The sequence below is a fragment of the Leuciscus leuciscus genome (assembly GCF_965113295.1).
Source record: "Leuciscus leuciscus genome assembly, chromosome: 2".
Lineage (NCBI taxonomy): Eukaryota > Metazoa > Chordata > Actinopteri > Cypriniformes > Leuciscidae > Leuciscus > Leuciscus leuciscus.
The window spans coordinates 57090876-57112436 of NC_138726.1; the positions used below are offsets into that span (position 1 = coordinate 57090876).

The 21561-nt window shown below is 37.8% G+C and overlaps 1 protein-coding gene and 1 long non-coding RNA gene across 2 annotated transcripts in view; one reads left to right on the forward strand and one right to left on the reverse strand.

Annotated features, from left to right (window-relative positions):
- Positions 1 to 21561, forward strand: part of LOC309493376 — a 166596-nt gene that overhangs the window by 136205 nt on the left and 8830 nt on the right. The gene's annotated exons all lie outside the window — the stretch shown is intronic.
- Positions 1831 to 20550, reverse strand: vangl2 (VANGL planar cell polarity protein 2). The gene is made up of 8 exons (XM_082162377.1): positions 20275 to 20550; positions 13713 to 13967; positions 12666 to 12789; positions 10676 to 11283; positions 8402 to 8538; positions 8100 to 8235; positions 6337 to 6580; positions 1831 to 3247 (listed from the first exon to the last, which is right to left on the reverse strand). The coding sequence occupies exons 2-8, from the start codon at positions 13781 to 13783 to the stop codon at positions 2987 to 2989; spliced, it is 1581 nt and encodes a 526-aa protein (XP_082018503.1). The 5' UTR covers positions 13784 to 13967; positions 20275 to 20550; the 3' UTR covers positions 1831 to 2986.

Below are 21561 nucleotides of genomic sequence, written 5' to 3' on the forward strand. Positions count from 1 at the left end.
ATCTGCATGTCCACTACACAGCCGGCTTTTACAGCTCTATATTTTGATATTATGAATGCCACCTGGGCATTAGACAATAGACAATACATCATGCTTATTTAAATGATGTATACAGCTGTACATAATACATAATGTTCCATTTGAACTAAGATTACAGTTTTAACACACAATGAAAATGTGCATGAGTTTCAGACGAATTTACAGGTTTCAATATTCATACTATATTTATATATGACTCAGTAAAGCCCTTACATTCGGTTCTATTTATTTAATGAATCATAATGCGATCGTATTATTCAACGCGCTATTATTATGTTTGAGACATCATGCACTGGTCAATGACCGCTTCAAGGGTGTAAAGGGGGCGCTGCTGAGCACACTTCAGAGCGTTAAAATGCTGAATGGGACGGCCTACGGACTCGTAGACTCAGCGAGCACGCGCAATTTAAGTCCACGAGACCGAAAGTCCTCATGAAGTGCACCATTTGGGCCAGGGCCTTTGACCGAGGGAGCGAGTCTACTTCATATAGTACACTTCAGGCACCTGTATGTCCCACAATGCAGTACGACTGTGACGTCACCACATATTTTGTCAAATCACCAGCACAACAAACTCTATGATATATTAATTATATATATATTTTATTTAAAACAACACAAACATACCTATAAACATGTGGATGCTGCATTAAACAAATTCTTAAAGGGAAAAAAATTATAAATATTAAATCAACTCCACAGCTGATTCCAAGAGATCAAGGGCTTAGGACGTTCCCATTCAGCCCGCCGCAGTTTCCGCCAGTAGTGGGCACTCGTGCAACGTAAGCAATGACGTACATCCGAGTGATCGAGGCGGAGGGAAGTTAGCAATTTCGGACTGGAACGCAGCCCATGAGGGCGAGTCAATGGGATATTTAAATCATTGTTGAGTAACCTTGTCTTAAAATGGCTGAAAACATGGCTCCATTTTTAAAAAAAGATGAAAAAAGAAAAGAAAAAAAAAGCTTTAAAATAATGTTAAAAAATTTTTTTATTTTAATTCAACTTCAACATTTTTTTTTCCATCTTACAGGATCCAGGATTCCAAAAGTCTCTTGAATATTTAAACCTGAATAAATGAAGAAGCCATATTTTAAAAGTGTGATTTCTGATGAACAGCCAAAAGTTTTCCGGTTTTAGTTGAAAACTGTGTCATACAATCAGCCCATAAAATACTTTTATTCAGTAGTAATTGAGTTGGATGTTCAATTCCTTTTAATGTTCTTAACTCAATTTCTACCGAATAAAAATATTTTAGGGGCTGGTTATATGACAGTTTTCTACTAAAACCGGAACATTTTTGGCTAAATACAAAAGTATTTAAAAGTAAATGTTTTTTTTTTTTTTTTATAAAAATTAAAAAGTTGGACACATGAACATTCAGCTCCTAAATTTTCTGGGATCATGAAGTTTATTTTAAATAATTTAACAAATAATTTTTTTTTTTACATAAACTAGGAGATATTATGGGTCATGGTGAGAAATTAGAGGACGTAGTCATCTCGCCTTACTCTGGTCATGTGATGAGTGAAGTCTGCAGCTCGTGCTGAACGGAGGCCTTCAGTTTATAATTGTAACGTCCATTATCCAAATGAACAATGATCATTTGTATTCTTATAAATGCGCAAACCAACAGTGTGGCGATAGGAGAGTGGTGGAGATCTAGACTAAAATAAGCTTTAAAACCCAAAACTAGGGCGAGGGGACATTAAAAACCACTGCTTAAAATACACTTTAAATACAGACAATCAACTGCATATATACTCAAAACATGAGCCGAACTCTTTAAAGTCGAGTCGAGTTGATCTTTTATTTAAAAAAAAAAAAAGGCTGCAACATTTTTAGTCCTGAAAATTATCCATTGCCAAAAAGGTTTCCACACAATAACTAAAAAAAAAATCTACAAATCTCTTTACAACAAACCATTTTTTTTAAAGGGAAAATGTTAAAAGATTAGCTTAACTTTCATACAAAATGATAAAAGTAAAAAAAAAAAAAAGTACAAAACTGCATCGCCTGCATCCATGCATCAGGCCTATAACCGAAACGGTCAGTTCTGGAAACCATAACCACCTACATCATGTCATATTCCTCTTTCACTGGTGTCCACAAGTGTATAAAAGCAGAATGAGTTATGTACAAGATGTGGGAAAACAACAGTGACCCGAAGCTGGAGGTCGATTGAGGCCACGGGGATGGACGAGGTCATTCGTTTCCTCAAACCACTGGACATCTGAGTCCGGTCTGGATCGGATCCAGCTGTGTGTGTGTGTGTGTGTGTGTGTGTGTGTGCATAGCTCTGCAGGCACAGGTACAACCAATTGGCACACATTCATGTTTTTGTATTTTATGTAAATGTCACACATTTGATTGGTCATGACAGACGCACATACCAAACAAAACAAAACCAGGACTGTGTCCGGAAGAAAACCGCGCTCCGGGGAACGGACAGTGAGTTTGCTGGTGAACAGAACAATGTAAACCAATGATATAAAGGCCCCTCGATTCATTAGGATAAAGAATAAAGTACTGCAAAAAACATACGACATCTTACAAACATTCACGACGAGTAGTGTTACAAACATGCTTCTCATGTGCTTCGGATCCGCAATCATTCAATAGTAAAGCACTTGATTTCTCCGCGTTGATCAGCTACAATCTTATAGTGTTTCCATCACTTGTCATGGGTTTTGAAGGATAAGTGTGTGTGTGTGTGTGTGTGTAGAGTTGCTGGTGCGTCTCGCAGAGACTGATTTGTGAAACTGTATTTGATCATCATTCACAGCTGAAACGCAGAAGAGTTAGTCAGTCTAGAGTCATCCTGACGGTCTCGAGATCGAAGGAGTTCATGTAGTGTATAAAAAAAACATACAAACAGTCGTTTAAAAGTGATATCTAGAAAGAAAATGGAGTGGTTGTGTCCCTCTGTCTCTGTCTGGCTGTCCTCTCACACAGAGGTTTCCGACTGAAGCCGCATCACGAACTTGTGGCTCTTGGGGTCGATGAACTCCTCCCCCAGGTTGAAGAAGGGGAGGGGCGTCACCGTGACGACCAGGGCGAAGTCGAGGCGCCGGAGGGAGAACACGAGTCCCTGTCGCAGCGCTGATGTCACGGGCTCCTCGCTCACCAGGGTCCACTGGCGCCCCCTGCCGTTCTCACGCTGGTACTGCATGGTGGGACCCGGGGTCAGGTACCGCTCCAGGAACGCCTGGTGGAGAGAGGGATGAGAGATTTAAACACCAGTGGGACGGGAACATGTACTTTAAACAGCATTTAGCTAATTCTTTGTACTGGAACAAGTTCTTACACCACACTTACAATTAACCAGTGATGGATTTATTGTTTTTGTTTTGAAAAATATAAAATATTCATCAGTAACGAGACAAAATATTAACTTTTCCTTATACATTCATCATTGTTAAATTATATCCATATACACAAGTTTATAATTTTTTAAAAAAATAATAGTGATACAATTAATTTAATTAGGAATAGGACAAGTTTGTGCACTGGCAAAATGCTAAATTAAAATAACAATAATAATATAATTAGTTAAATTAATTGAAATGTTTTTTTTATATATTATTTATTCATTCATTCATTTAAATTCAACAAAATTAATTAGTTGATAATATAATTAGTTAGTTAAATTTAACTATTAGAATTTTTTTTTTTATATATATATATATATATAAGACGTTTATATTATTAAATATTCTCTACATTTATTTGTATAATGACCAGTGGGATAAGCAGAAATTAAAATGCATGTTGATTTGCATGCTTTACTCTGTCAAAATGTACTTTAAACGGCATTTTGCTAATTTTTTATACTGAAACACTTATTTAAAAAAATATCTTAAATTAATTTCTTACACCATACTTAAAATAAACCAGTAATGGAAAAAGCTGATGAAAAAAATTGTGAAAAACATTAAATGATCACCAGTAACAAGATAAAATATACACTTTTCCTTACACATTCATCACTGTTAAACAACAAAAAGTGGACATCATATCCATATGCACAAGTTTATCAAAATAAAATATAATTAGATAAATTATTAGTATTATTTATATTTATTTATTCATTTAAATTCATCAAAATTATTAGTTTTTGATTTTACATTTATTTTTATAATTTAAAAATCATTTATAAAATGTTTTTGACAAAAAAAATAGTTGAAAATACAAATATTTCTTTTGTAAAGGTTTCAATCAAATAAAGCCATTTCCTATGTAATGCTGAACAATATATTACAATTTGAATAGCGGTACTGAAAATACCATTCAGATAGGAAATACATACACAGTATTAATCAGTTATTTCATATTTTAATTCAATTTTGCAGAACAAGTTTAAGTTTTGGCAGTTAAAAATGAAAACTAAAATAAAGAGTCAATAAATGTACTCATTTACTCGCCCTCAAGCTGTTTCAGTCCTGTATGAGTTTCTTTCTTCTGTTGAACACAAAAGAAGATATTTTGAAGAAACCATCGACTTCCATAGTATTTATTATTTTATTTTTTCAACTATGGAAGTCAATGGGTTCTTCAAAATATCTTCTTTTATGTTCAACAGAAGAAAGAAACAGCTTGAGGGCGAGTAAATGATGACGGAATTTTTATTAAACGAACTAAGAGTAAAAAGGGGCTTTCGCACCAGAACTAATAGTTCCTAGAACTATTGACGGAAGTTCCGGGATTTTGCCGTGTTCGCGCCACAGAAACTAGGAACGATTTTAGTTCCAGGAATTCGTGCTGTCAAAATAAAAGTCACGACAACAAGCGCGGCTTACGTCACTTCAGAGTTCCCACTGGCGGTACGAATGCAACCAGGAAAACGTTCGTAAAGAAAACGTTCTTTAGGGAACTATTAGTTCTCCTGGTTGCAAGTTTCCCAGAACTCCCCGGTGCGAAAGCCCCTAATGATGACAGGATTTATTTTTTAAGGCGAGACACATCGTTTTTTTTTTTACTGGTCAATTTTGAGATTTTTGGATATTTGTCTTCAATAACACGTCTTCTTTCAGACTTGTGGTGAAAAACTGTCAGAAATACACATTTAGGTCTTTATTTTACTACACTTTGTCTGTTTGCGTCTGTAGATTTCTCATTAATTCAACAAAAGTTGGCGTTGTAAATCATCCCGCTGCTCCCTGTCATCACACACACCGTTAGAAAGCTCTCTCTCTCTCTCCTGTACAATGCTGTCAGATCCAAATATGGTCATTTCCTTTTTATCAGCAACCAATCGTGAAAGTAAAAGGGCTGAATGTGCAATCTCATTGGCTGATGGTAAATCTTTAAAGCCCGTTTTCTCAAAATGACTTTTCTCTCATTCTCCAAGTCTGAAATCTTCACTTCAGTCGCACCTCTATATACACCAAACTCTCCAGTCTTGTACCTAGTTATATTATGAAGACATTTACAGAGGGATTTGTAAATATATTATTCCTAGCCTGATTTATATAACATTTTATTCCAAAAAACATGGCGAAAATAATTAAGGCTATTGACAGTATATTCTGATTTACAGGATAACAAAAGTAGATATCCATAAATCCCTCTGTATTTTTTTTCCCATCTAATATGTGAACACGATGAAAAAAAATATTTTTAACCTGGCTTTATCCAATACTCAGATTTCGTTTTTTTTTATATATGCAAATTAGCACATATTTAATTAGATATTGCCTAATTTGCATATTTAAACATTGAATTACAGAAAACTTGTAATACATTTTTTTCTCATCTTAATGTAGGTAATCAACTGGGAAAGTTTAATGGCGATATCTGCTAGTTAAAAATGTTACCCTATTCAGTGTCTCGCCTTAAAGGTATAGCGGAGGATCTTTCCAAATTTTAGATAAGACCCGCCCTCTCCACTTTTTGAAAAGTTTGATTGATTCACCAGAATGATTGACAATTAGGAGGACCAATAGTTTAGACTACCCACCAGGATGTAAAACATCCTCCGCTATACCTTTAAGTGAAATATTCCTTTAGTGTTACTTCCAGGTTCATTCGTCACACTAGCATTGGAAGGTTGAGACAATCACATTGTGAGATATAGTCCTCAGTGAAGTCTGCTTATACAGGAGTCAACATTTGAAGTGGATCAAAACATAACTTTCATCAAAGTTATACACGAATTTTGAACAATACCCGCTTTAACTATTTTGATCCACTTCAAACGTTGACTACTGCATATTGCAAATATTGTGACATGTACTAAGTTGTGTGAGTATTGCGTGCGGACGGAAGCAGAAGCGTGTCTCGTCTCGGTTTAGTCACCTTGGGCGTCATGTTGTGTGTGATGCAGAACTGCAGGTGAGCGATGATGCTCTCCATGCTGTGGTAGGGCTGCTGGCGGGTCGTGCGCAGGTACTTCTGCATGGCTCGAGCCATGGGGGCGAAGATGGCCTGCGCCGCCTCCCGGGGGTCCATCACCTCACGCGGGTGTTTGGGGGACGCCGCCACCTCGTCGTCCTGGAGCCGTTTGATATGAGTGAACGCCTCCTCTACTGCCACCACCAGCCTGGGAGGAGAAACACAACTATGAGCACACGTTCTCCACAGACCAAAGATTAAAGATATAGTTCACCCAAAAAAACTAAAATCAGCCCATGATTGACTCCCCCTGAAGCCATCCTAGGTGTATATGACATTCTTCCTTCAGACAATCAGAGTTATATTAAAAAATGTCCTGGCTCTTCCAAGCTTTATAATGGCGGTGAATGGGTTTCGTTTTTTCCGAAGTCCCATCAAGTCCATTAAAGTGCTCCACACTGCTCTGGGGGGTTAATAAAGGCCTTCTGAAGTGAAGCGATGCGTTCATGTAAGAGAAATATCCATATTAAAACTTTATCGACTAAAATAACTAGCCAGGACATTTTTTTATATAACTCTGTGTTCGTCTGAAATAAGAAAGTCATATACACCTATGATGGCTTCAGGGTGAGTCAATCATGGCTGATTTTCATTTTTGGCTGAACTATCCCAGTTTAACGCAGTGTAACACCGGGCTGGTGTTAGTTGTTGTTACACTATGGCATGATCAAATCCCTGTTTAATATTGGCCAAACAACATTTATTTAAAATGTCCACTTAATCTTTAGTATTTGGTCACTTCTGTATGATAGAAATGCAACAGCCGCTGTAATTTCTTGCACATCAAAACATGCAAACTCAGAGCGAGGGTTTAAACTTTTATTTTGAAATCGCGATGAACAACTTTTTGCACGTTATTGGAAACCCAAACAAACAGCGCATGCAGAGACTGAAGGGGGTCGCACACCGGACGCGCAGCGCCACGTCTTTTAAATTCGAACACACTATTCTCTATGAGAGTACACACACCGGCGGCGCCTTTCGGCGTCTGTCCGCGGCGGCTCAGGACCGTGTTCAAAATCCTGCCGCGCCACAGAGCGCCATTTACATAGTTTTATATTAAATTTACATGTGTGTGTCTCAAATCGTAGTTAATGTATATACGGACTTCACCCTGTGCTGCAATATACATTTAGTTTTATATTTATTTACAGAAATCAGAAAATTGCTGATGTTATCGGATTTTCAGGTGACAGTTGTCCTAGACGTGGCGCGGCGCGGCGCTGAGCTGCGCGTCCGGTGTGCGGCCGCCTTGAGTGTGTGTGTGGAGCAGCGTTTACTGTGAACAGAGATGAGGTACTTTTAACATGTAATCTGCACACATGTACATAATTAAAGCGTTGTGCTTCTCTGTGGAAAAAGAGAAAACTGTGCATATAATCATCTGAATCGCAGCCTTTGTGATTTCACAATAGCACTATGCTATATTATGATTGTAGATGGCTTTAATATATCGCGTAGCCTTAGAAAACGGTGTAATAATGGGGTACATGGATTCTCGTCTGAGGAACGCGCCACTTCAGGTATTTTACCAGTTAATTCAAAGTTTTATATTTTCATTAGATCGTTATTGTTCGTAATAATGATTTTTTTTTATTTTTGTGTTTTGTGAGATTCACCCAGATATTCGAGACTAGTTGTGTTGAAGTGTGTTCCAGGACTCTGACCTGGCCTTGCGCTTGCGGACCCTGCGGTCCATCTCCGCCTCCTCGTAGTAATATTCGTTGTGAGAGTTGTCTCTCCTGCGGGCGGCGGCGGCGATCATCGCACGGGACTGACCCGTCGAGTTATTAGTGCTGTTCTCTGGGGAGCAAAAACAACAAGTCAGAACCAGTGGACAATCAAACACATCAAAATCACATTCGTCGATTGAAAGTGGAGAGTGAAACAGATACTTTGGGAAGGAAAAGAGCGAAAGCACAAGAGAAAAATACACACAAAAATGGAGAAAGACCATGACATCGCGTACCTTCTCCCAGAGAGTAGACTTTAAATCCAGACATCTTTTTAGACAGGATGGACTTGGGTAGATTGAGTAAAGCAGGGTTGTAGACTGAGAAATCAGTGTAGTAGTGATCCAGGACCCACACCGCTGCTCGCTGGATACTGAGAACACACACACACACACTGTTTACAACACCACGGTTCTTCACACTTCTGCTTTATTCTATTATGAGCATTTTAAATAAAACCAATATTGTGATATGGATCGGTGCAACTATGTTTGTTTGTTTTATAACGCCGTGCTTCTGTGGCTATTAAACTATATCAGGTGTTTACAATTTATTTTTGCAAAAAACTTAAAAACTATATTTGGTTTAACTTTGTTAAAAATCTCTTCAAAAGAGTAAACTGAATAAAAAGGGTAAAAACTAGCAACATCTAACAAAAGATGCTTCAATGATAAAGAGTTTTGCTTAGTGCGATTATCAAACACCAAAAGCTATGGATTAAATAATGCATGCGCCGCACATTTCAGAGTGAAGCGCGGCGCCGAGTTCATCCACACGAGAGCTGCTCATTATATGTGATAAAACTCCTCCATCTCTGCACCGGCTCTGAGTTCGGGTCGCTTTAACGGCGTTTGGGAAAACAACATGTGTCAACCATCCTCACAAAAGCTGTGAATATTTTCTTTGGTTATATTGTATTTATTAATTTATGATCAGAATAATGTATCGGTAATGAAAGGGAATGGGTTGTGATTTGTTGTATTATTGAATTTTAAGAATGCACGATATATCGGCCGATATATGTTTGTTTATAATGTTATCGTTATCGGCCTAATACGAACATTTGGCATATGAAGAGTTTGGTTCCAAAACGCTATAAACGCCATTTTTTTAAAAATTGAGTTCCCGCAAAAATCAGTATTGTATAGGGTCGGTATTGAAAAGTCCATTTAAAATTTTACGTAAAATGCGATATCCGCCGTGTTATTCTCTCATGTTTTCTCCCTTTCTTTCCAAACCGCGACAAACGCCAGTCTCCTTTCTCTGCAGAATGCGATAAATCCGCTCAACCAATCACAGCGCACCATTCCACGCATTGTAAACAGTAACGGCGGCGCTCTGAATACACCCGGCATCCTAGTTTTTTCCTATCTACTTTGTACTCTTTGATCAACAATCAAACAAAAATGTGTATAATTTTGACGGCATTGATGAACCTGTGGTGGTTTCTGCGGTAGGGAAGAAACGTAAGCCATCGAAATCTAATCATTTACGTGAGGAGATTAAGAAGACGAGGCACGCGGGAGGAGGAAACATGCCGGCTGTTGTTAGTTCTCACACGACACGACAGCATCAAACTTCAGTCACGCTGACACGTTAACCCCTGGGGATCTTTTGAAAAACTTTCAATTGTTTTACTCAGTCAACGAAAACCGAGCAGGACCAAGCCATTTTACAGATGATCGCCGTCAAAAAAGTTCAGGAGGTATTTCCTAGCGATGGCTGATTTTAGTCCAGTGCCTGTAATAAGATATTGACCGAGTTCAGAGGCTGTCATATGTGGATCAACTTATTTTGTTGTGTATTTTCAACAGTTTCAATATGAAAAATAACTTTTATATTGATTCAATGGATTAATTGCATTTTGAAAAAAAAAGTGTCATGAATTTATTGCATTTTGGGGGGAAAATTATCAGTTTTTATAATAAATCTTTGAAATCAAAATCTGGATTTGATTTTTGTTTGTTATTATAACCTAAAGATGCTATGTGAAAGTTTGAAACAGAAAATAGTGGTTTTTATCTTGCCACATTCTTGGTAAAGAAAACACATTTTTACTCAAATTAATCAAAATGGATTTATCGCGTTTTGTAACCAAACTCTTCATATATTAAAGCCGATATATAATGGATTGTCTCCTTCAGATGAGACACTTCAGATGTGCACTGTTCAACATGATGGCTTTGAATTGCTTGAAATATGATTGAAATCACTTAAAAAAAGGAAAATACAGTTCAGTGCAACATGCAAATCTCTCATATCGGCTACATAAAATTAAAATGAGAACATAATTCTGTGTTTGGGACATCGATTTTAATGGTGAGACTAATTATATACAAATTTGGATTTAGATTTATCACCCAATATATCTGTTATCGGCTTTCAAAATAGAAAGAGTTATCAGTATCGGCCAACATTTTCATATCGGTGCATCCCTATAATAGAGGAATAATAATAATAGTAAATGAAGACACTGTGAGTTATGACCTGTCCTCGGTCAGCGCTCTCACCTGAGGTGTCCCACGTTGTAGAAGCGGCTGGCTCCGTCGGTGGTGCGAACCACTTTGAGGCAGAAAGCCGGCCTGAGGTGCCTCACCTCCAGGAGCACGAGCGCCAGATACTGAATGAACAGCAGCGCATCCACCAGCGACACGGCGTATCCCACAATGCCCCTGTAATCGCGCTCTCGGGGCTCCAGCACCCTCACGCCGTAGAACAGCCAGTACGACGCCACGAAGAGGAAGACCAGTGCCATCAACAGGCAGCGGAAGACGAAGAAGCGCGGGAGCGTGGCGCGCGGAGGCCGGAGGAACAGAGCCCAGGACGAGATCAGGAGCACCAGGAGCTTGAAGGCCAGGGACACGTACAGGCCTTCGCAGGGCGTCCCGCAGGGGTCCAGGGAGTCGCGCCACAGCAGCTGAGGCAGCAGGAGGAAGGCCAGGGGCGTCAGGAGCGCGAACAGGCCCAGAATGCCACTCAGGATGGGTCCCGCGAAACGACGGCACTCCAGGGGCGAAGAGTCCTCCAGCTCTTTCGACGCCCGCGTGAGGTCTTCATTCGAGACGCTGTGCTCGGACGTCCCGGTCACTACGGTCGTGGTCTCGCCCCAGTTATCATCCTGACGGGGAATCAAGAGAGAGTCTGTGAGTGACAATAACACACTGAGAGCAGCGGGAACATCTTACATACGAGTCTGTTGCTTCAGAAGACATGTTTTTTAATGTTGTTTATATGTCTATGTGGTGTTTTTAATATGCTTTAAGACAAACCATGTGTAAATTCATAAGTCGACACCATTTCTGAGTATTTTCTCCTTAAAACTGCAGTGAACCAAAGACAGTCTCAAACACACGCTTTGAAATCGCTGGTGTTTCTGACGTCACAAACTCCCTCGTAACCAATCAGATCAACGTGTGATCGTCAACCAGTGGATCTCTGAGCTGAGCGAGTGAGTGGAGGCGGGGCTCATTTGCATATTTATAGAACCGTGCATACTAAATAAGGCAAGGGTGTAGAGTTACATTCAAGATATTTTAAGGTATGTAAAATATTTTTTTTTTTTTTTTTTTTTTAAGATATCATTTTGGTGATCAAAGATGAGTTTTAAGGGACACAATTATTGACTACAGAAGGACTTTAACTACAAATATTTCTTTTAACTGAAATACAGCTTAAATAAATCAGAACAAATATTATAAATGTTGCCTTGGCAATAAACTGAAAAGAAGTATAAATTGAAGTGCTAAAGTTAACTTGAAAAAATAAAATAAAACTGAAATAATAATAAAAAAAGAAACCTAAATTGTAATACGGTATTTAAAAATAATAATAATAAAATGACAAGTACATAACAAAATTACTAAAAATGAAACAAATTTACTTGTATAATAAAATAAATAAAAATTTAATATAAGCTAATTTAAAACATTAATAAACGTAACTCATTCCAGTGTTAATTTAGTTAATGGAGTGTTATTGTTATAAAAATCACATTCACAAATTGAAGCTGATATTTAAAAAAAATATAATTATTCAATGAAAAACAGATTAAATCTAAATTGGAGATTTTGCCTTGGTAACTAACTGAAATAAAGTTTAGGTTCAAATACTAAAATGATTAAAACTAAAAATAAGAAAATCACATAATGTACTAAACATAAGATTAAATCAAAAAGCTTTAAAATAAATAGTCACATGGACTGATGTTATGCCACTTTTTGTCAATTTTGTAGCTAAACTGCTACTGATCTCAATCCAGCAAGTGCACTGAGACCTGTCAAACACACTCCACAATTAAAATCAAGAAAACAAGAAATTACATTTAGCATGAAGAAAAAAGTCTGTTTAAAGGAACAATCAAATATTTGCACCATTAAAAACAACAAAATGACAACAAACTCTATAGCTGGTCAAAAAATAAAAGGGTTTTAAAGTTGTGTCCTGAGGTTTGACTTTCCTCTTCTCCCAGTAATGCTCTTGAAACACATGTTTTGCACTGACCCGGTCGTCTCCGCGTGTGGACTCGGCATCCAGCAGTGGCTCTCCGGGAGCCTGGATGGTGACGGATTTGTCTGCTCGACTGCTGCTGTCTCGGCTCTTAGAGCGATGTCTGTCTCTCCGGTCCCTAAAGACACGGGGACACAAGTTACTGTATACAGCACTGGCCTTCAGCACTGGCCTTCACAACCAGCAAACACACAGAGCCACTCAAGCCGTCTTTACACTGCGAATATATAAACTCGAGTTATAACGAGTCCAATTCTGAGGAAAAAAAAGTCAATTATCTTTCACTTTTTTTTTTATATTCCGTGGCAGAAACAAGCTTCCATTAAAACTAGCGCCGTCTTTACACTGCAAAGGAAAGAAAGAAGCCTCTGTTGACATTAGAGGTGGGAGATATGAGATAATTTTATTTTACGATAACTATATCTTAAGATACTGTAGTTATTTTTTGCTTTAATATTTGATACCACTGAAAATTCACCAATTTCAATATCACAAAAAAAACGATGCAAGCTTGTTTCCGTCACTGAATAAAAATAAAAAAGGTAATTGCAACTATCTTATGATTCGGACTTCTTTCCTGAGCAACTGCATGTTTATATCCCGCACTTAAATTGAGTTTTAATGTCCAATTCTAAAAAAAAAAAAAAAAATGTTACGGTTCTGACTTCTTTCCTGAGCAATTGCAAGTTTACATCTTACAATTCTGGAATTTTTTCTCCCAGATATACACTCGGGTTATAAAGTCCAATTCTGAGGGGGAAAAATGCAAAATTATCATTTAACATTTACCAATACCACTGAAATTTCCCCAATTTCAGTACCACAAAAAAATATAGAAGCTTGTTTCCATCACTGGATAAAAATAAAAGGTAATTGCAACTATCTAACAATTCCGACGACTTTTCCCGCAATTTTGACTTTTTTCTCTCAGATCTTGAGTTAAAAAAACGTACAAAAATAAATTAATAATAATAATAATAATAATAATTCACAATTATCTTTTAGCTAATTTTTTTTTAAAGCGCTGGGATTTGCGTGTACCTGTGCTTGCGAGAGCTGCGTGAATGGGAAGACTTGTAGGAATATCCGGAGTACTGCGACTCGTTGTCCATGTCTGGGGCCGGTGGGCGGGGTTTATGGGCCCCAGCTCCGCCCCTGGAGCGCTCGGTGGTTCCGCCCAGCTGAGACTTGCGCTCAGAGATGGATTTGGATGACAGAGACAGTGGCAGCTTCAGCAACTCCACTTTACTCCTGAGAGAATCTATCTTGGAGGCCGGCGGACAGGAGAGGACGGACCTGTGGGGGGAAACACTGACAGATGAGACGAGCGCTTTACCAAATCCTGGACTTCAGCGTCAGCGTGTGATGCAATTTTTTAATTAATCATAAACTAACATTTATTTTTCTTGCAGGACTAACAATTATATGCTTTTTAAACATAATTCAAGAATTACAAAAAAATAAAATAAATATATATAAAAAAAAATATAAAAAAAATAAAAAAACACTGGAGGGAAAATCCAATTCACTTTGTTTTTTTGTGCAATTTTTACAATTGTCCATTAAAAAACTTCAGTTAAACATTGAAGTGGATAAATTTATCATCTGATAAAAAGACATGCACAAACTATGATGGAAACACATTATTCTGATAAATCCCTCGATGCACAACAAATCGCGCACGTGACTTTGCCTCAGCAGAGGCTGTGATTGGATAACTGGACTAACCAGAAAATCCGAAATCCTTGACATCGACGTCACAACACAGAGCGCTTGAGATGCTCACATAGGTTCATTTTAAACCCTAAACGCTGTGTTTAGGTTCTTGATAGTTTATCAAATTCAAGAATCGCAATTTAAAAAAAAATTAAAAAGCCGATGCACGGAAATTCCAAAAATTTGATAAATTGTTGATAAAGTTGATAAATTTATCATCTGATAAAAAGACTATGATTGGAAACACATTTACAGAATAAATCCCTCAATGCACAACAACAACAAAACCTCTTGCCTCAACAGTGGATATGATTGGATAAACTAGACTAACCAGTGGACCAATGGCATCGCAGCATCTCAAATGTTGGTTTGGTGGCTCTGAAACGCCCGAGTCAAAGTGTGTGATCAGAATGACTTGGTTTAATTCCCTGCAGAAGCGTCTCACACGAGTGTGTTCCCGAACACCAGCATCCGAACACAAGAGAACATGACAGCGTTTACTGGGTTTCGTCTGACGCTCTGAGACACACTCGTTTATGATGGAGGGAAAAAGAGCCACAGTTTCTCCCCCGATTACAACCACTTCCATTTTTATTACTGATATTTTGCGCTAGTTTCCCAGGAAGTGAAGATTTTGTTTTCTTGAACACATGGGATGGAAACACTGCTTTATCTGCAAATGTTATATGCGATATTCCAATTCTGCACACGAGTTAAATTTGCAACTTTGGATGAAACAAACAGATATTAATAAGACAATTTAGTGCCAAAACAATATAGCACCTCAATTACGTTTGTATTTTGGTTTAAAAGACTATAGTTATATGTAAAACATGTAAATGCCACGGATGGCAAAGAGGAACACTCTAAGAAATATAATAGGGATGCTCCTAAATGAAATATTTTGGCCGATATCGATAGCTATTTGAAAGCCGATAACCGATATATTGGCCGATAAATCTAAATCCACATTTATAAATCATTTTTGAGAGCCTGATTACAAAAACAAGTCCCACCATTAAAAGCCACGTCCCAAGCACACAATTATCATAATGTTCTCATTATAATTTTATGTAGGCTAACTTATGTAACTTATATAACTGTATTTTCCCTTTTTGAAATGATTTCAATCATATTTCAAGCAATTCAAAGCCATAATGTTGAACGTGCGCATCTGAAGAGTCTCAGCCGGAGGAAATAATACATTAGGCTATTCATCGGCTTTAATATATCAGCCTAATTTTCTTATCGGGCCGATAACGATAACATTAAAAATTGACATATATCGGCTGATACCGATATGGTGGCCGATATCGTGCATCCCTAAAATATAATCTAAATTGATTTTACACATTTCAAGCATTATTGCATATTATATTAGCACACACACATCTCGGAGACGTTTCACGAGTGTTCATCTGCAATACGTCTCCAAGACATCTCCCGACAGATGTTAAATAGACATCTAGAAAACATCTTTAAGATGTTTATGATTTCGAATGCAAATAAAAATGACTTTTTAAAGATGTTTACCAACAGATATCTTGGAGATGTACGTGTGCCATCAGGGAAAGCTATCACATATTTTCCCTCAATATCGCGCAGCCCTAATTTACACGCATTTATTCAAACCCGAAACCCCACATTTGACCTTCATGTAAAAACGAAGAGCCTTATTCTTAAAACACGGGCTGGGGAAATTGTTCTCAAATCATTCTCACCAAAATCGTCTCATTCAATTAAACACAACAATTTGGGCAACACACAATTTCACACAGAAATTCGTTCTGCTCACACACTGAATGACTGAATGATGCCCATTGTGCTCGAACATCTCACAGGAATACATAATCACACTCCTAATCATTTTAAAATGACTTAAAGTATGTTACTGAGACAAACAGGTGACATGAACACACTTCTGTAATGCTTTAAGAACATTAAAACACTTTTTGTGACTAAGCTCCGCCAAAGCGTCCTGCACAAGGACTTCGGCATCTCCATAAAAACCCCATTACTCAGTCACACACACACACACACACACAAACACACATTCCCCAGCCATCGCCTGTCATCTCCACAGCAACTGAGCTTGTGTGTTACTATGGGAATGAATGCGAGGGTACGCGTGATGGGTTAGACGGGGGGGTGTGTTTCTATGGCCGTCTGACCTTTGCACACACACACCCCGATATGAAAGTATGAAACTTAAAACAGTATTAGGAAATAACCGTCTATTTCCGCATGGTTTTATGCGGAGTTGTTTTGCTCGCTGTAAAGTACCAGCTCGATTCGATTATCTAAATTAGAGGCGGCACTGCGGCATCTATTTTCGCTCACATTTCTGTCTCCTAACGAGACTCATGTGAGACGGGACGAGACAGACAGCGTTTCTTCAAGCACAAACACACATGCTGAGTGTGTGTGGGCCGTCAGGAGTTGTTTACGGAGCTGATAAGACACCATTTGTCCAGGACGGATTCGGAGCATGTGTCACCCATCAGTCTGAGGAGGAGCGACACACACACACACACTCAACATATCAGTTCAAGCATTCTGGCAACTATTTTTGGTTTTTCGATTTCAGATAATCGTTTTATGCAACAAGTCAATTGTTCGTAAGTTTATTAATACAGTGCATTTCACACACATTAATTCAATTTAAATCAGTTTAATAAATGTTTATAAGGAATACAACTAGAATATATGTTTATTTTATACTTGTACTCATTCTTGTTCTGTATATTACATTAAGGATTTTTTGTGGAGTGAGGGAAACTAAAATAATGTTTGTACGACCAGTATTTTACATTATTTCTGAATGCTGCTAATAAAATGCGACTTAGCTTTTCTTTTCCTTTCAATAACGCAACTTTGACCCAGTACGACTTATGGTGAAAAAAGATGGGAACATAAAATATGGTAATTACTTGCCTGGCTTAATCAAAAGTACTGAAAGAATTGTTCATGAAATTATAAAAGTGGAATTATGAATCAAAACATTAAGTTCCTCAAGATTCCCACAATTAGACATTTTCATATTCACAATTTTTTTTAGTCTTTAAGGGTTAGATCAGCCAAATAATGAAAAGTCATTCATGTCGTTTTAAACCCGTAAGACTTTCCTTCATCTTCCGAACACAAATGAAGCTGTTTTTGACCAGATCAGAGATATTTCTGCCCCTCCACAGACAGTAACACCACTAGGCTACCACTTTCAAGGTTAAACCACCGGAGTCACATGGATTACTTTAATGATGTCTTTACCTTTCTGGGACTTGAACGTGGTAGTTACGTAGACCGTCAATGGAGGGACAGAAATCTCTCAGATTTCAACAAAAATATCTTCATTTGTGTTCAGAAGATGAACTAAAGTCTTACGAGTTTTGGAGTGACGAGGGTGAGTAATGGATGACAGAACGTGCATTTTTGGGTGAACTATCCCTTTAAGTTGTGATTCAGGAAATTTTTTCCTTGCCAAATCCAGTCATTTCAATAGGAATCCACACGATAGGGAAATTCATCTGAGGGCGAAAGATCCCCACACAGATTTCACAACAGTTGAAGTTGTTTGAGGGAATTCACCACATTAACCAAACAGAAAGCTGCTAGATTATAAACAATGGAGCATTTTTGCTCATGACATTTCACTAATGTGACCACACCTGGGACAGAGCTCTGAACACTTTCGTGTTTATGTGGGAACTGCTCGTAAACGCTTCAGCTACAGGTGTGATAGTGGAACAATCTGACACACACACACAAAAACAACATACAGACTAGATAAATCAATGTAGAAATGTTGGCTGATTATTATGTCATGACCAATAGATAATAGAATGGACAAAAGTGTGAATATTCCCGTTTTAGAAGAGAAAACTAATGTCAGAACAATATGATACACAGAAGTAAAGATTAGTCCTTGATAATAACTGTGCATAACAACTAAATAAATTAAATCTGCACCATGAGACAGGTTAAATTAGCAGACGGACCTCACAATCTCAAGAGGTCCATGATACCAACAACACAAGCGTCCACATCCTACGAGATACTGAATCTGAATCCAGGACAGCACGACTAGGTTTTGCACCATAGTTTTACTGTAAAGCCCCAGAAGTTCATCTGTATTCAGTGTGGATGCGTTCGGCAGCTGCAGTAATGCGTGTGTGAATGTTAGGCGTGGCAGCTGTGATTTATGAACGAAGACACCGGTCCCAGGTGTGTATTCTGCCTGGATATAGTTACTCATTATTCCAGGTCTCAACTGACCTATTTAAAAAAACAACACAGTTGAACAAACACACATGCTCAAATGCCACAAGACACATTACAGGCACTAAATGAAGCCTAAAAATGTAACTACACTGCACTTTCGTTTATGAAGGATCAAAACATACTGTAGCGTCAAAATGTTTTGTCCATTGCCCATGAGCGTCCATTGAGTGTTTTAATCTAGTTCTCGGGTTACAGTCTCCTTGGAGACGGCACATGAGACATCTGAGCTCTGGGCCTCAAAGCCTCGGACTGGCGGCGTCAATCACCCCCGCGTGACATGCGCGACACCTATGGCACCCGTGCTTACGAGAGTCCGAGGCTTTCGGGCCTTCATGCGACCGCACTCTACGAGACACAGTAAACTAAATACAACTAACAAAATTAAGAAGAAAATGGATTTGTGTATACGTTCTGCATACAAGTAAAAAGTTTATACAGTAAAAACCCTATTAAAAAGGGTATCTAGTGCGAGCATTAGTTATTGAGGTCTTGCTTGAGAGCGAAATGCAAACAATGACAAATCACATCTAAACCGTGAGTGCACTGAAAAATACGAGTTTGATTTAAATTTATGCAGGTATAAGATTGAGATCACTAAGGTCAAATGCAAAAAAAGTATGCATTAAGAGTTCAGTTTCGAGGAAAACGTTTATAATTACAAATACATTAATATTACCCAAAGTTACATTTATGTGTTGTGGAAATGTTTTATATTACTTTCACATTACTTGCATTGTATTATAATCAGCACTAAATGTAACAGCAGCAAGTGAATAAGTATTACTAGCGATGCTCGAATGGCCAACGAATCATTCTTTTGAACCGGATCTTATCAATCTACGATTCGATTCGCTGCCTATTCGTAAATTGCTTGACTGCGAGCGTGAGGCGGGTGACATGTTGAATCATAAACACAAAAACATGTCAAAGTAACAATTAAAAACAGTTAAATAAAAGTAAACAAAAAAAAAGTAAGAAATACAAAGCTTCTGGGAGGGTGACTCAACCGAAGCGGGATCTGAAACGAATCGGTTCGCAAAAGTGAATCATTACGTTAAACATCACTTTATCGAGATATGGCTAAACAGCAATACAACTTACTTTCGATGTAATACTATTAACTGTGCTTACAAACAGAGTCAAAACATAAAACGTCCCGGGCTGAAACCGGGAGCACCTTTTCTTCCGATCGGGCGCTTTTGTGGATCTGAACACAAAGAAGAGTCCCGACAGAAGCTCTGAAACAAACCCGCATTCAAACGCCCAGTTCACAGAAAACAATGAAAGCGAATCTTGAGGTTCATTTCCAGTGCGTTTAATCGCAAAGTCCACGATAGATTCACGGCCAACTGTTTAACTTTAACGTTTTGTGCAACACCGGACTGAATATAATGGGTTGTCCCGGTAGAAAACAGTCCTAATGAGATATTAACGATATAATGTTTCAGAAACGGAGGTATAACTGCTAACGTTACTCTCTGCATCGCCTGTAAGAAACATGCAGAACGCACTTTCGCGCGAGTCTTTTTTATCTCTTTTCAACAGAAACAATAATCCACCCGAGACAGAAAAGGCAGAAAGAAAAATCCTCTTTTGTTGATAAACTCACAGTTTGCAGACCGAGTAAATCCTCTTGCTGTTGTTCTAGAGCTCCGGGTCACTGGATGTGGATGTTCTCCGGCCTGCGGCTCTAGTCCGCGTCCGTGTGTGTGTGTGTGTTTTTTCTTTTCTTTTTTTTCCTTCACAGAAACTCACATATTTCCGTCTCCATTCAAGCCTGAGCTGAAACACGCCCCGAATGAGCGCCCGACTCGATCCGAGGAGCGAGAGCCGAGAGCAGAGGCTACACTAGACCTCCCCCATGTTCCTGCTCCGCCCTCCGCCACCGGCCTACGGGAACACGCGCGGGGCTGCAGCAGGACAACACATTATATTACGTGTGTGTGTGTGTGTGTGTGTGTGTGTGTGTGTGTGTGTGTGTAAATACAAAAATCAGGAATGACCTTATGATTGGAACATATTTGTTATTATTATTATTAATTATTTGAAATCGAAATGACCAAATCTTTGGAAAATATGTTATCATTTTTATTATTATTTGAAATTGAAATGAACTGTTGTTTGGAACATATTTATTATTATTATTATTTATTTGAAATTGGAATGACTTAATTTTTCATATATACATATAAATGACCTATATATATATATATATATATATATATATATATATATATATATATATATATATATATATATATATATGTGTGTGTGTGTGTGTGTGTGTGTGTGTGTGTGTGTGTGTGTGTGTGTGTGTGTGTGTGTGTAAAACAGCACCTAATTTTTGGAACATATTTGCTATTATTATTAATTAGGGCCCGAGCACGATGGTGAGAGGTTCCTATTGGAATTGCTCTGTTTATTATTATTTGAAACTGCAGGAATGACCTAATTTTTGGAACATGTGTTTTATTATTATTATTTGAAACTGCAGGAATGACCTAATTTTTGGAACATATGTTTTATTATTTTTTGAAACTGCATTACCAATTTCTTTAACATAGGTAGCCTATCATTTCTTTTTATTATTATTTCAAACTACAGTATTGACCTATTTATTATTATTATTTTTAAACTGTAGGAAGGACCTAATTTTTGGAACATATTTATTATTATTGTTTTAATTATTTAATTGAAACTGCAGGAATGACCTAATTTTTGGAACATTTGATATTATTATTATTATTTTTAAACTGTAGGAATGACCTAATTTTTGGAACATATTTATTATTATTGTTTTAATTATTTAATTGAAACTGCAGGAATGACCTAATTTTTGGAACATTTGATATTATTATTATTATTATTATATTTAAATTGCAGTAATGACCTAATT

What these genes read in the sequence shown, in the direction of transcription:
- vangl2 (XM_082162377.1), bottom strand. Translation starts at nt 13,783, where the DNA reads ATGGACAACGAGTCGCAGTACTCCGGATATTCCTACAAGTCTTCCCAT. An exon ending in AGTCTACTCTCTGGGAGAAG is followed by an intron (nt 8,236 to 8,401) that starts GTACGCGATGTC and finishes TTTGCTCCCCAG; the next exon opens with AGAACAGCACTAATAACTCG. An exon ending in GTCCGCAAGCGCAAGGCCAG is followed by an intron (nt 6,581 to 8,099) that starts GTCAGAGTCCTG and finishes TTCTCCTCCCAG; the next exon opens with GCTGGTGGTGGCAGTAGAGG.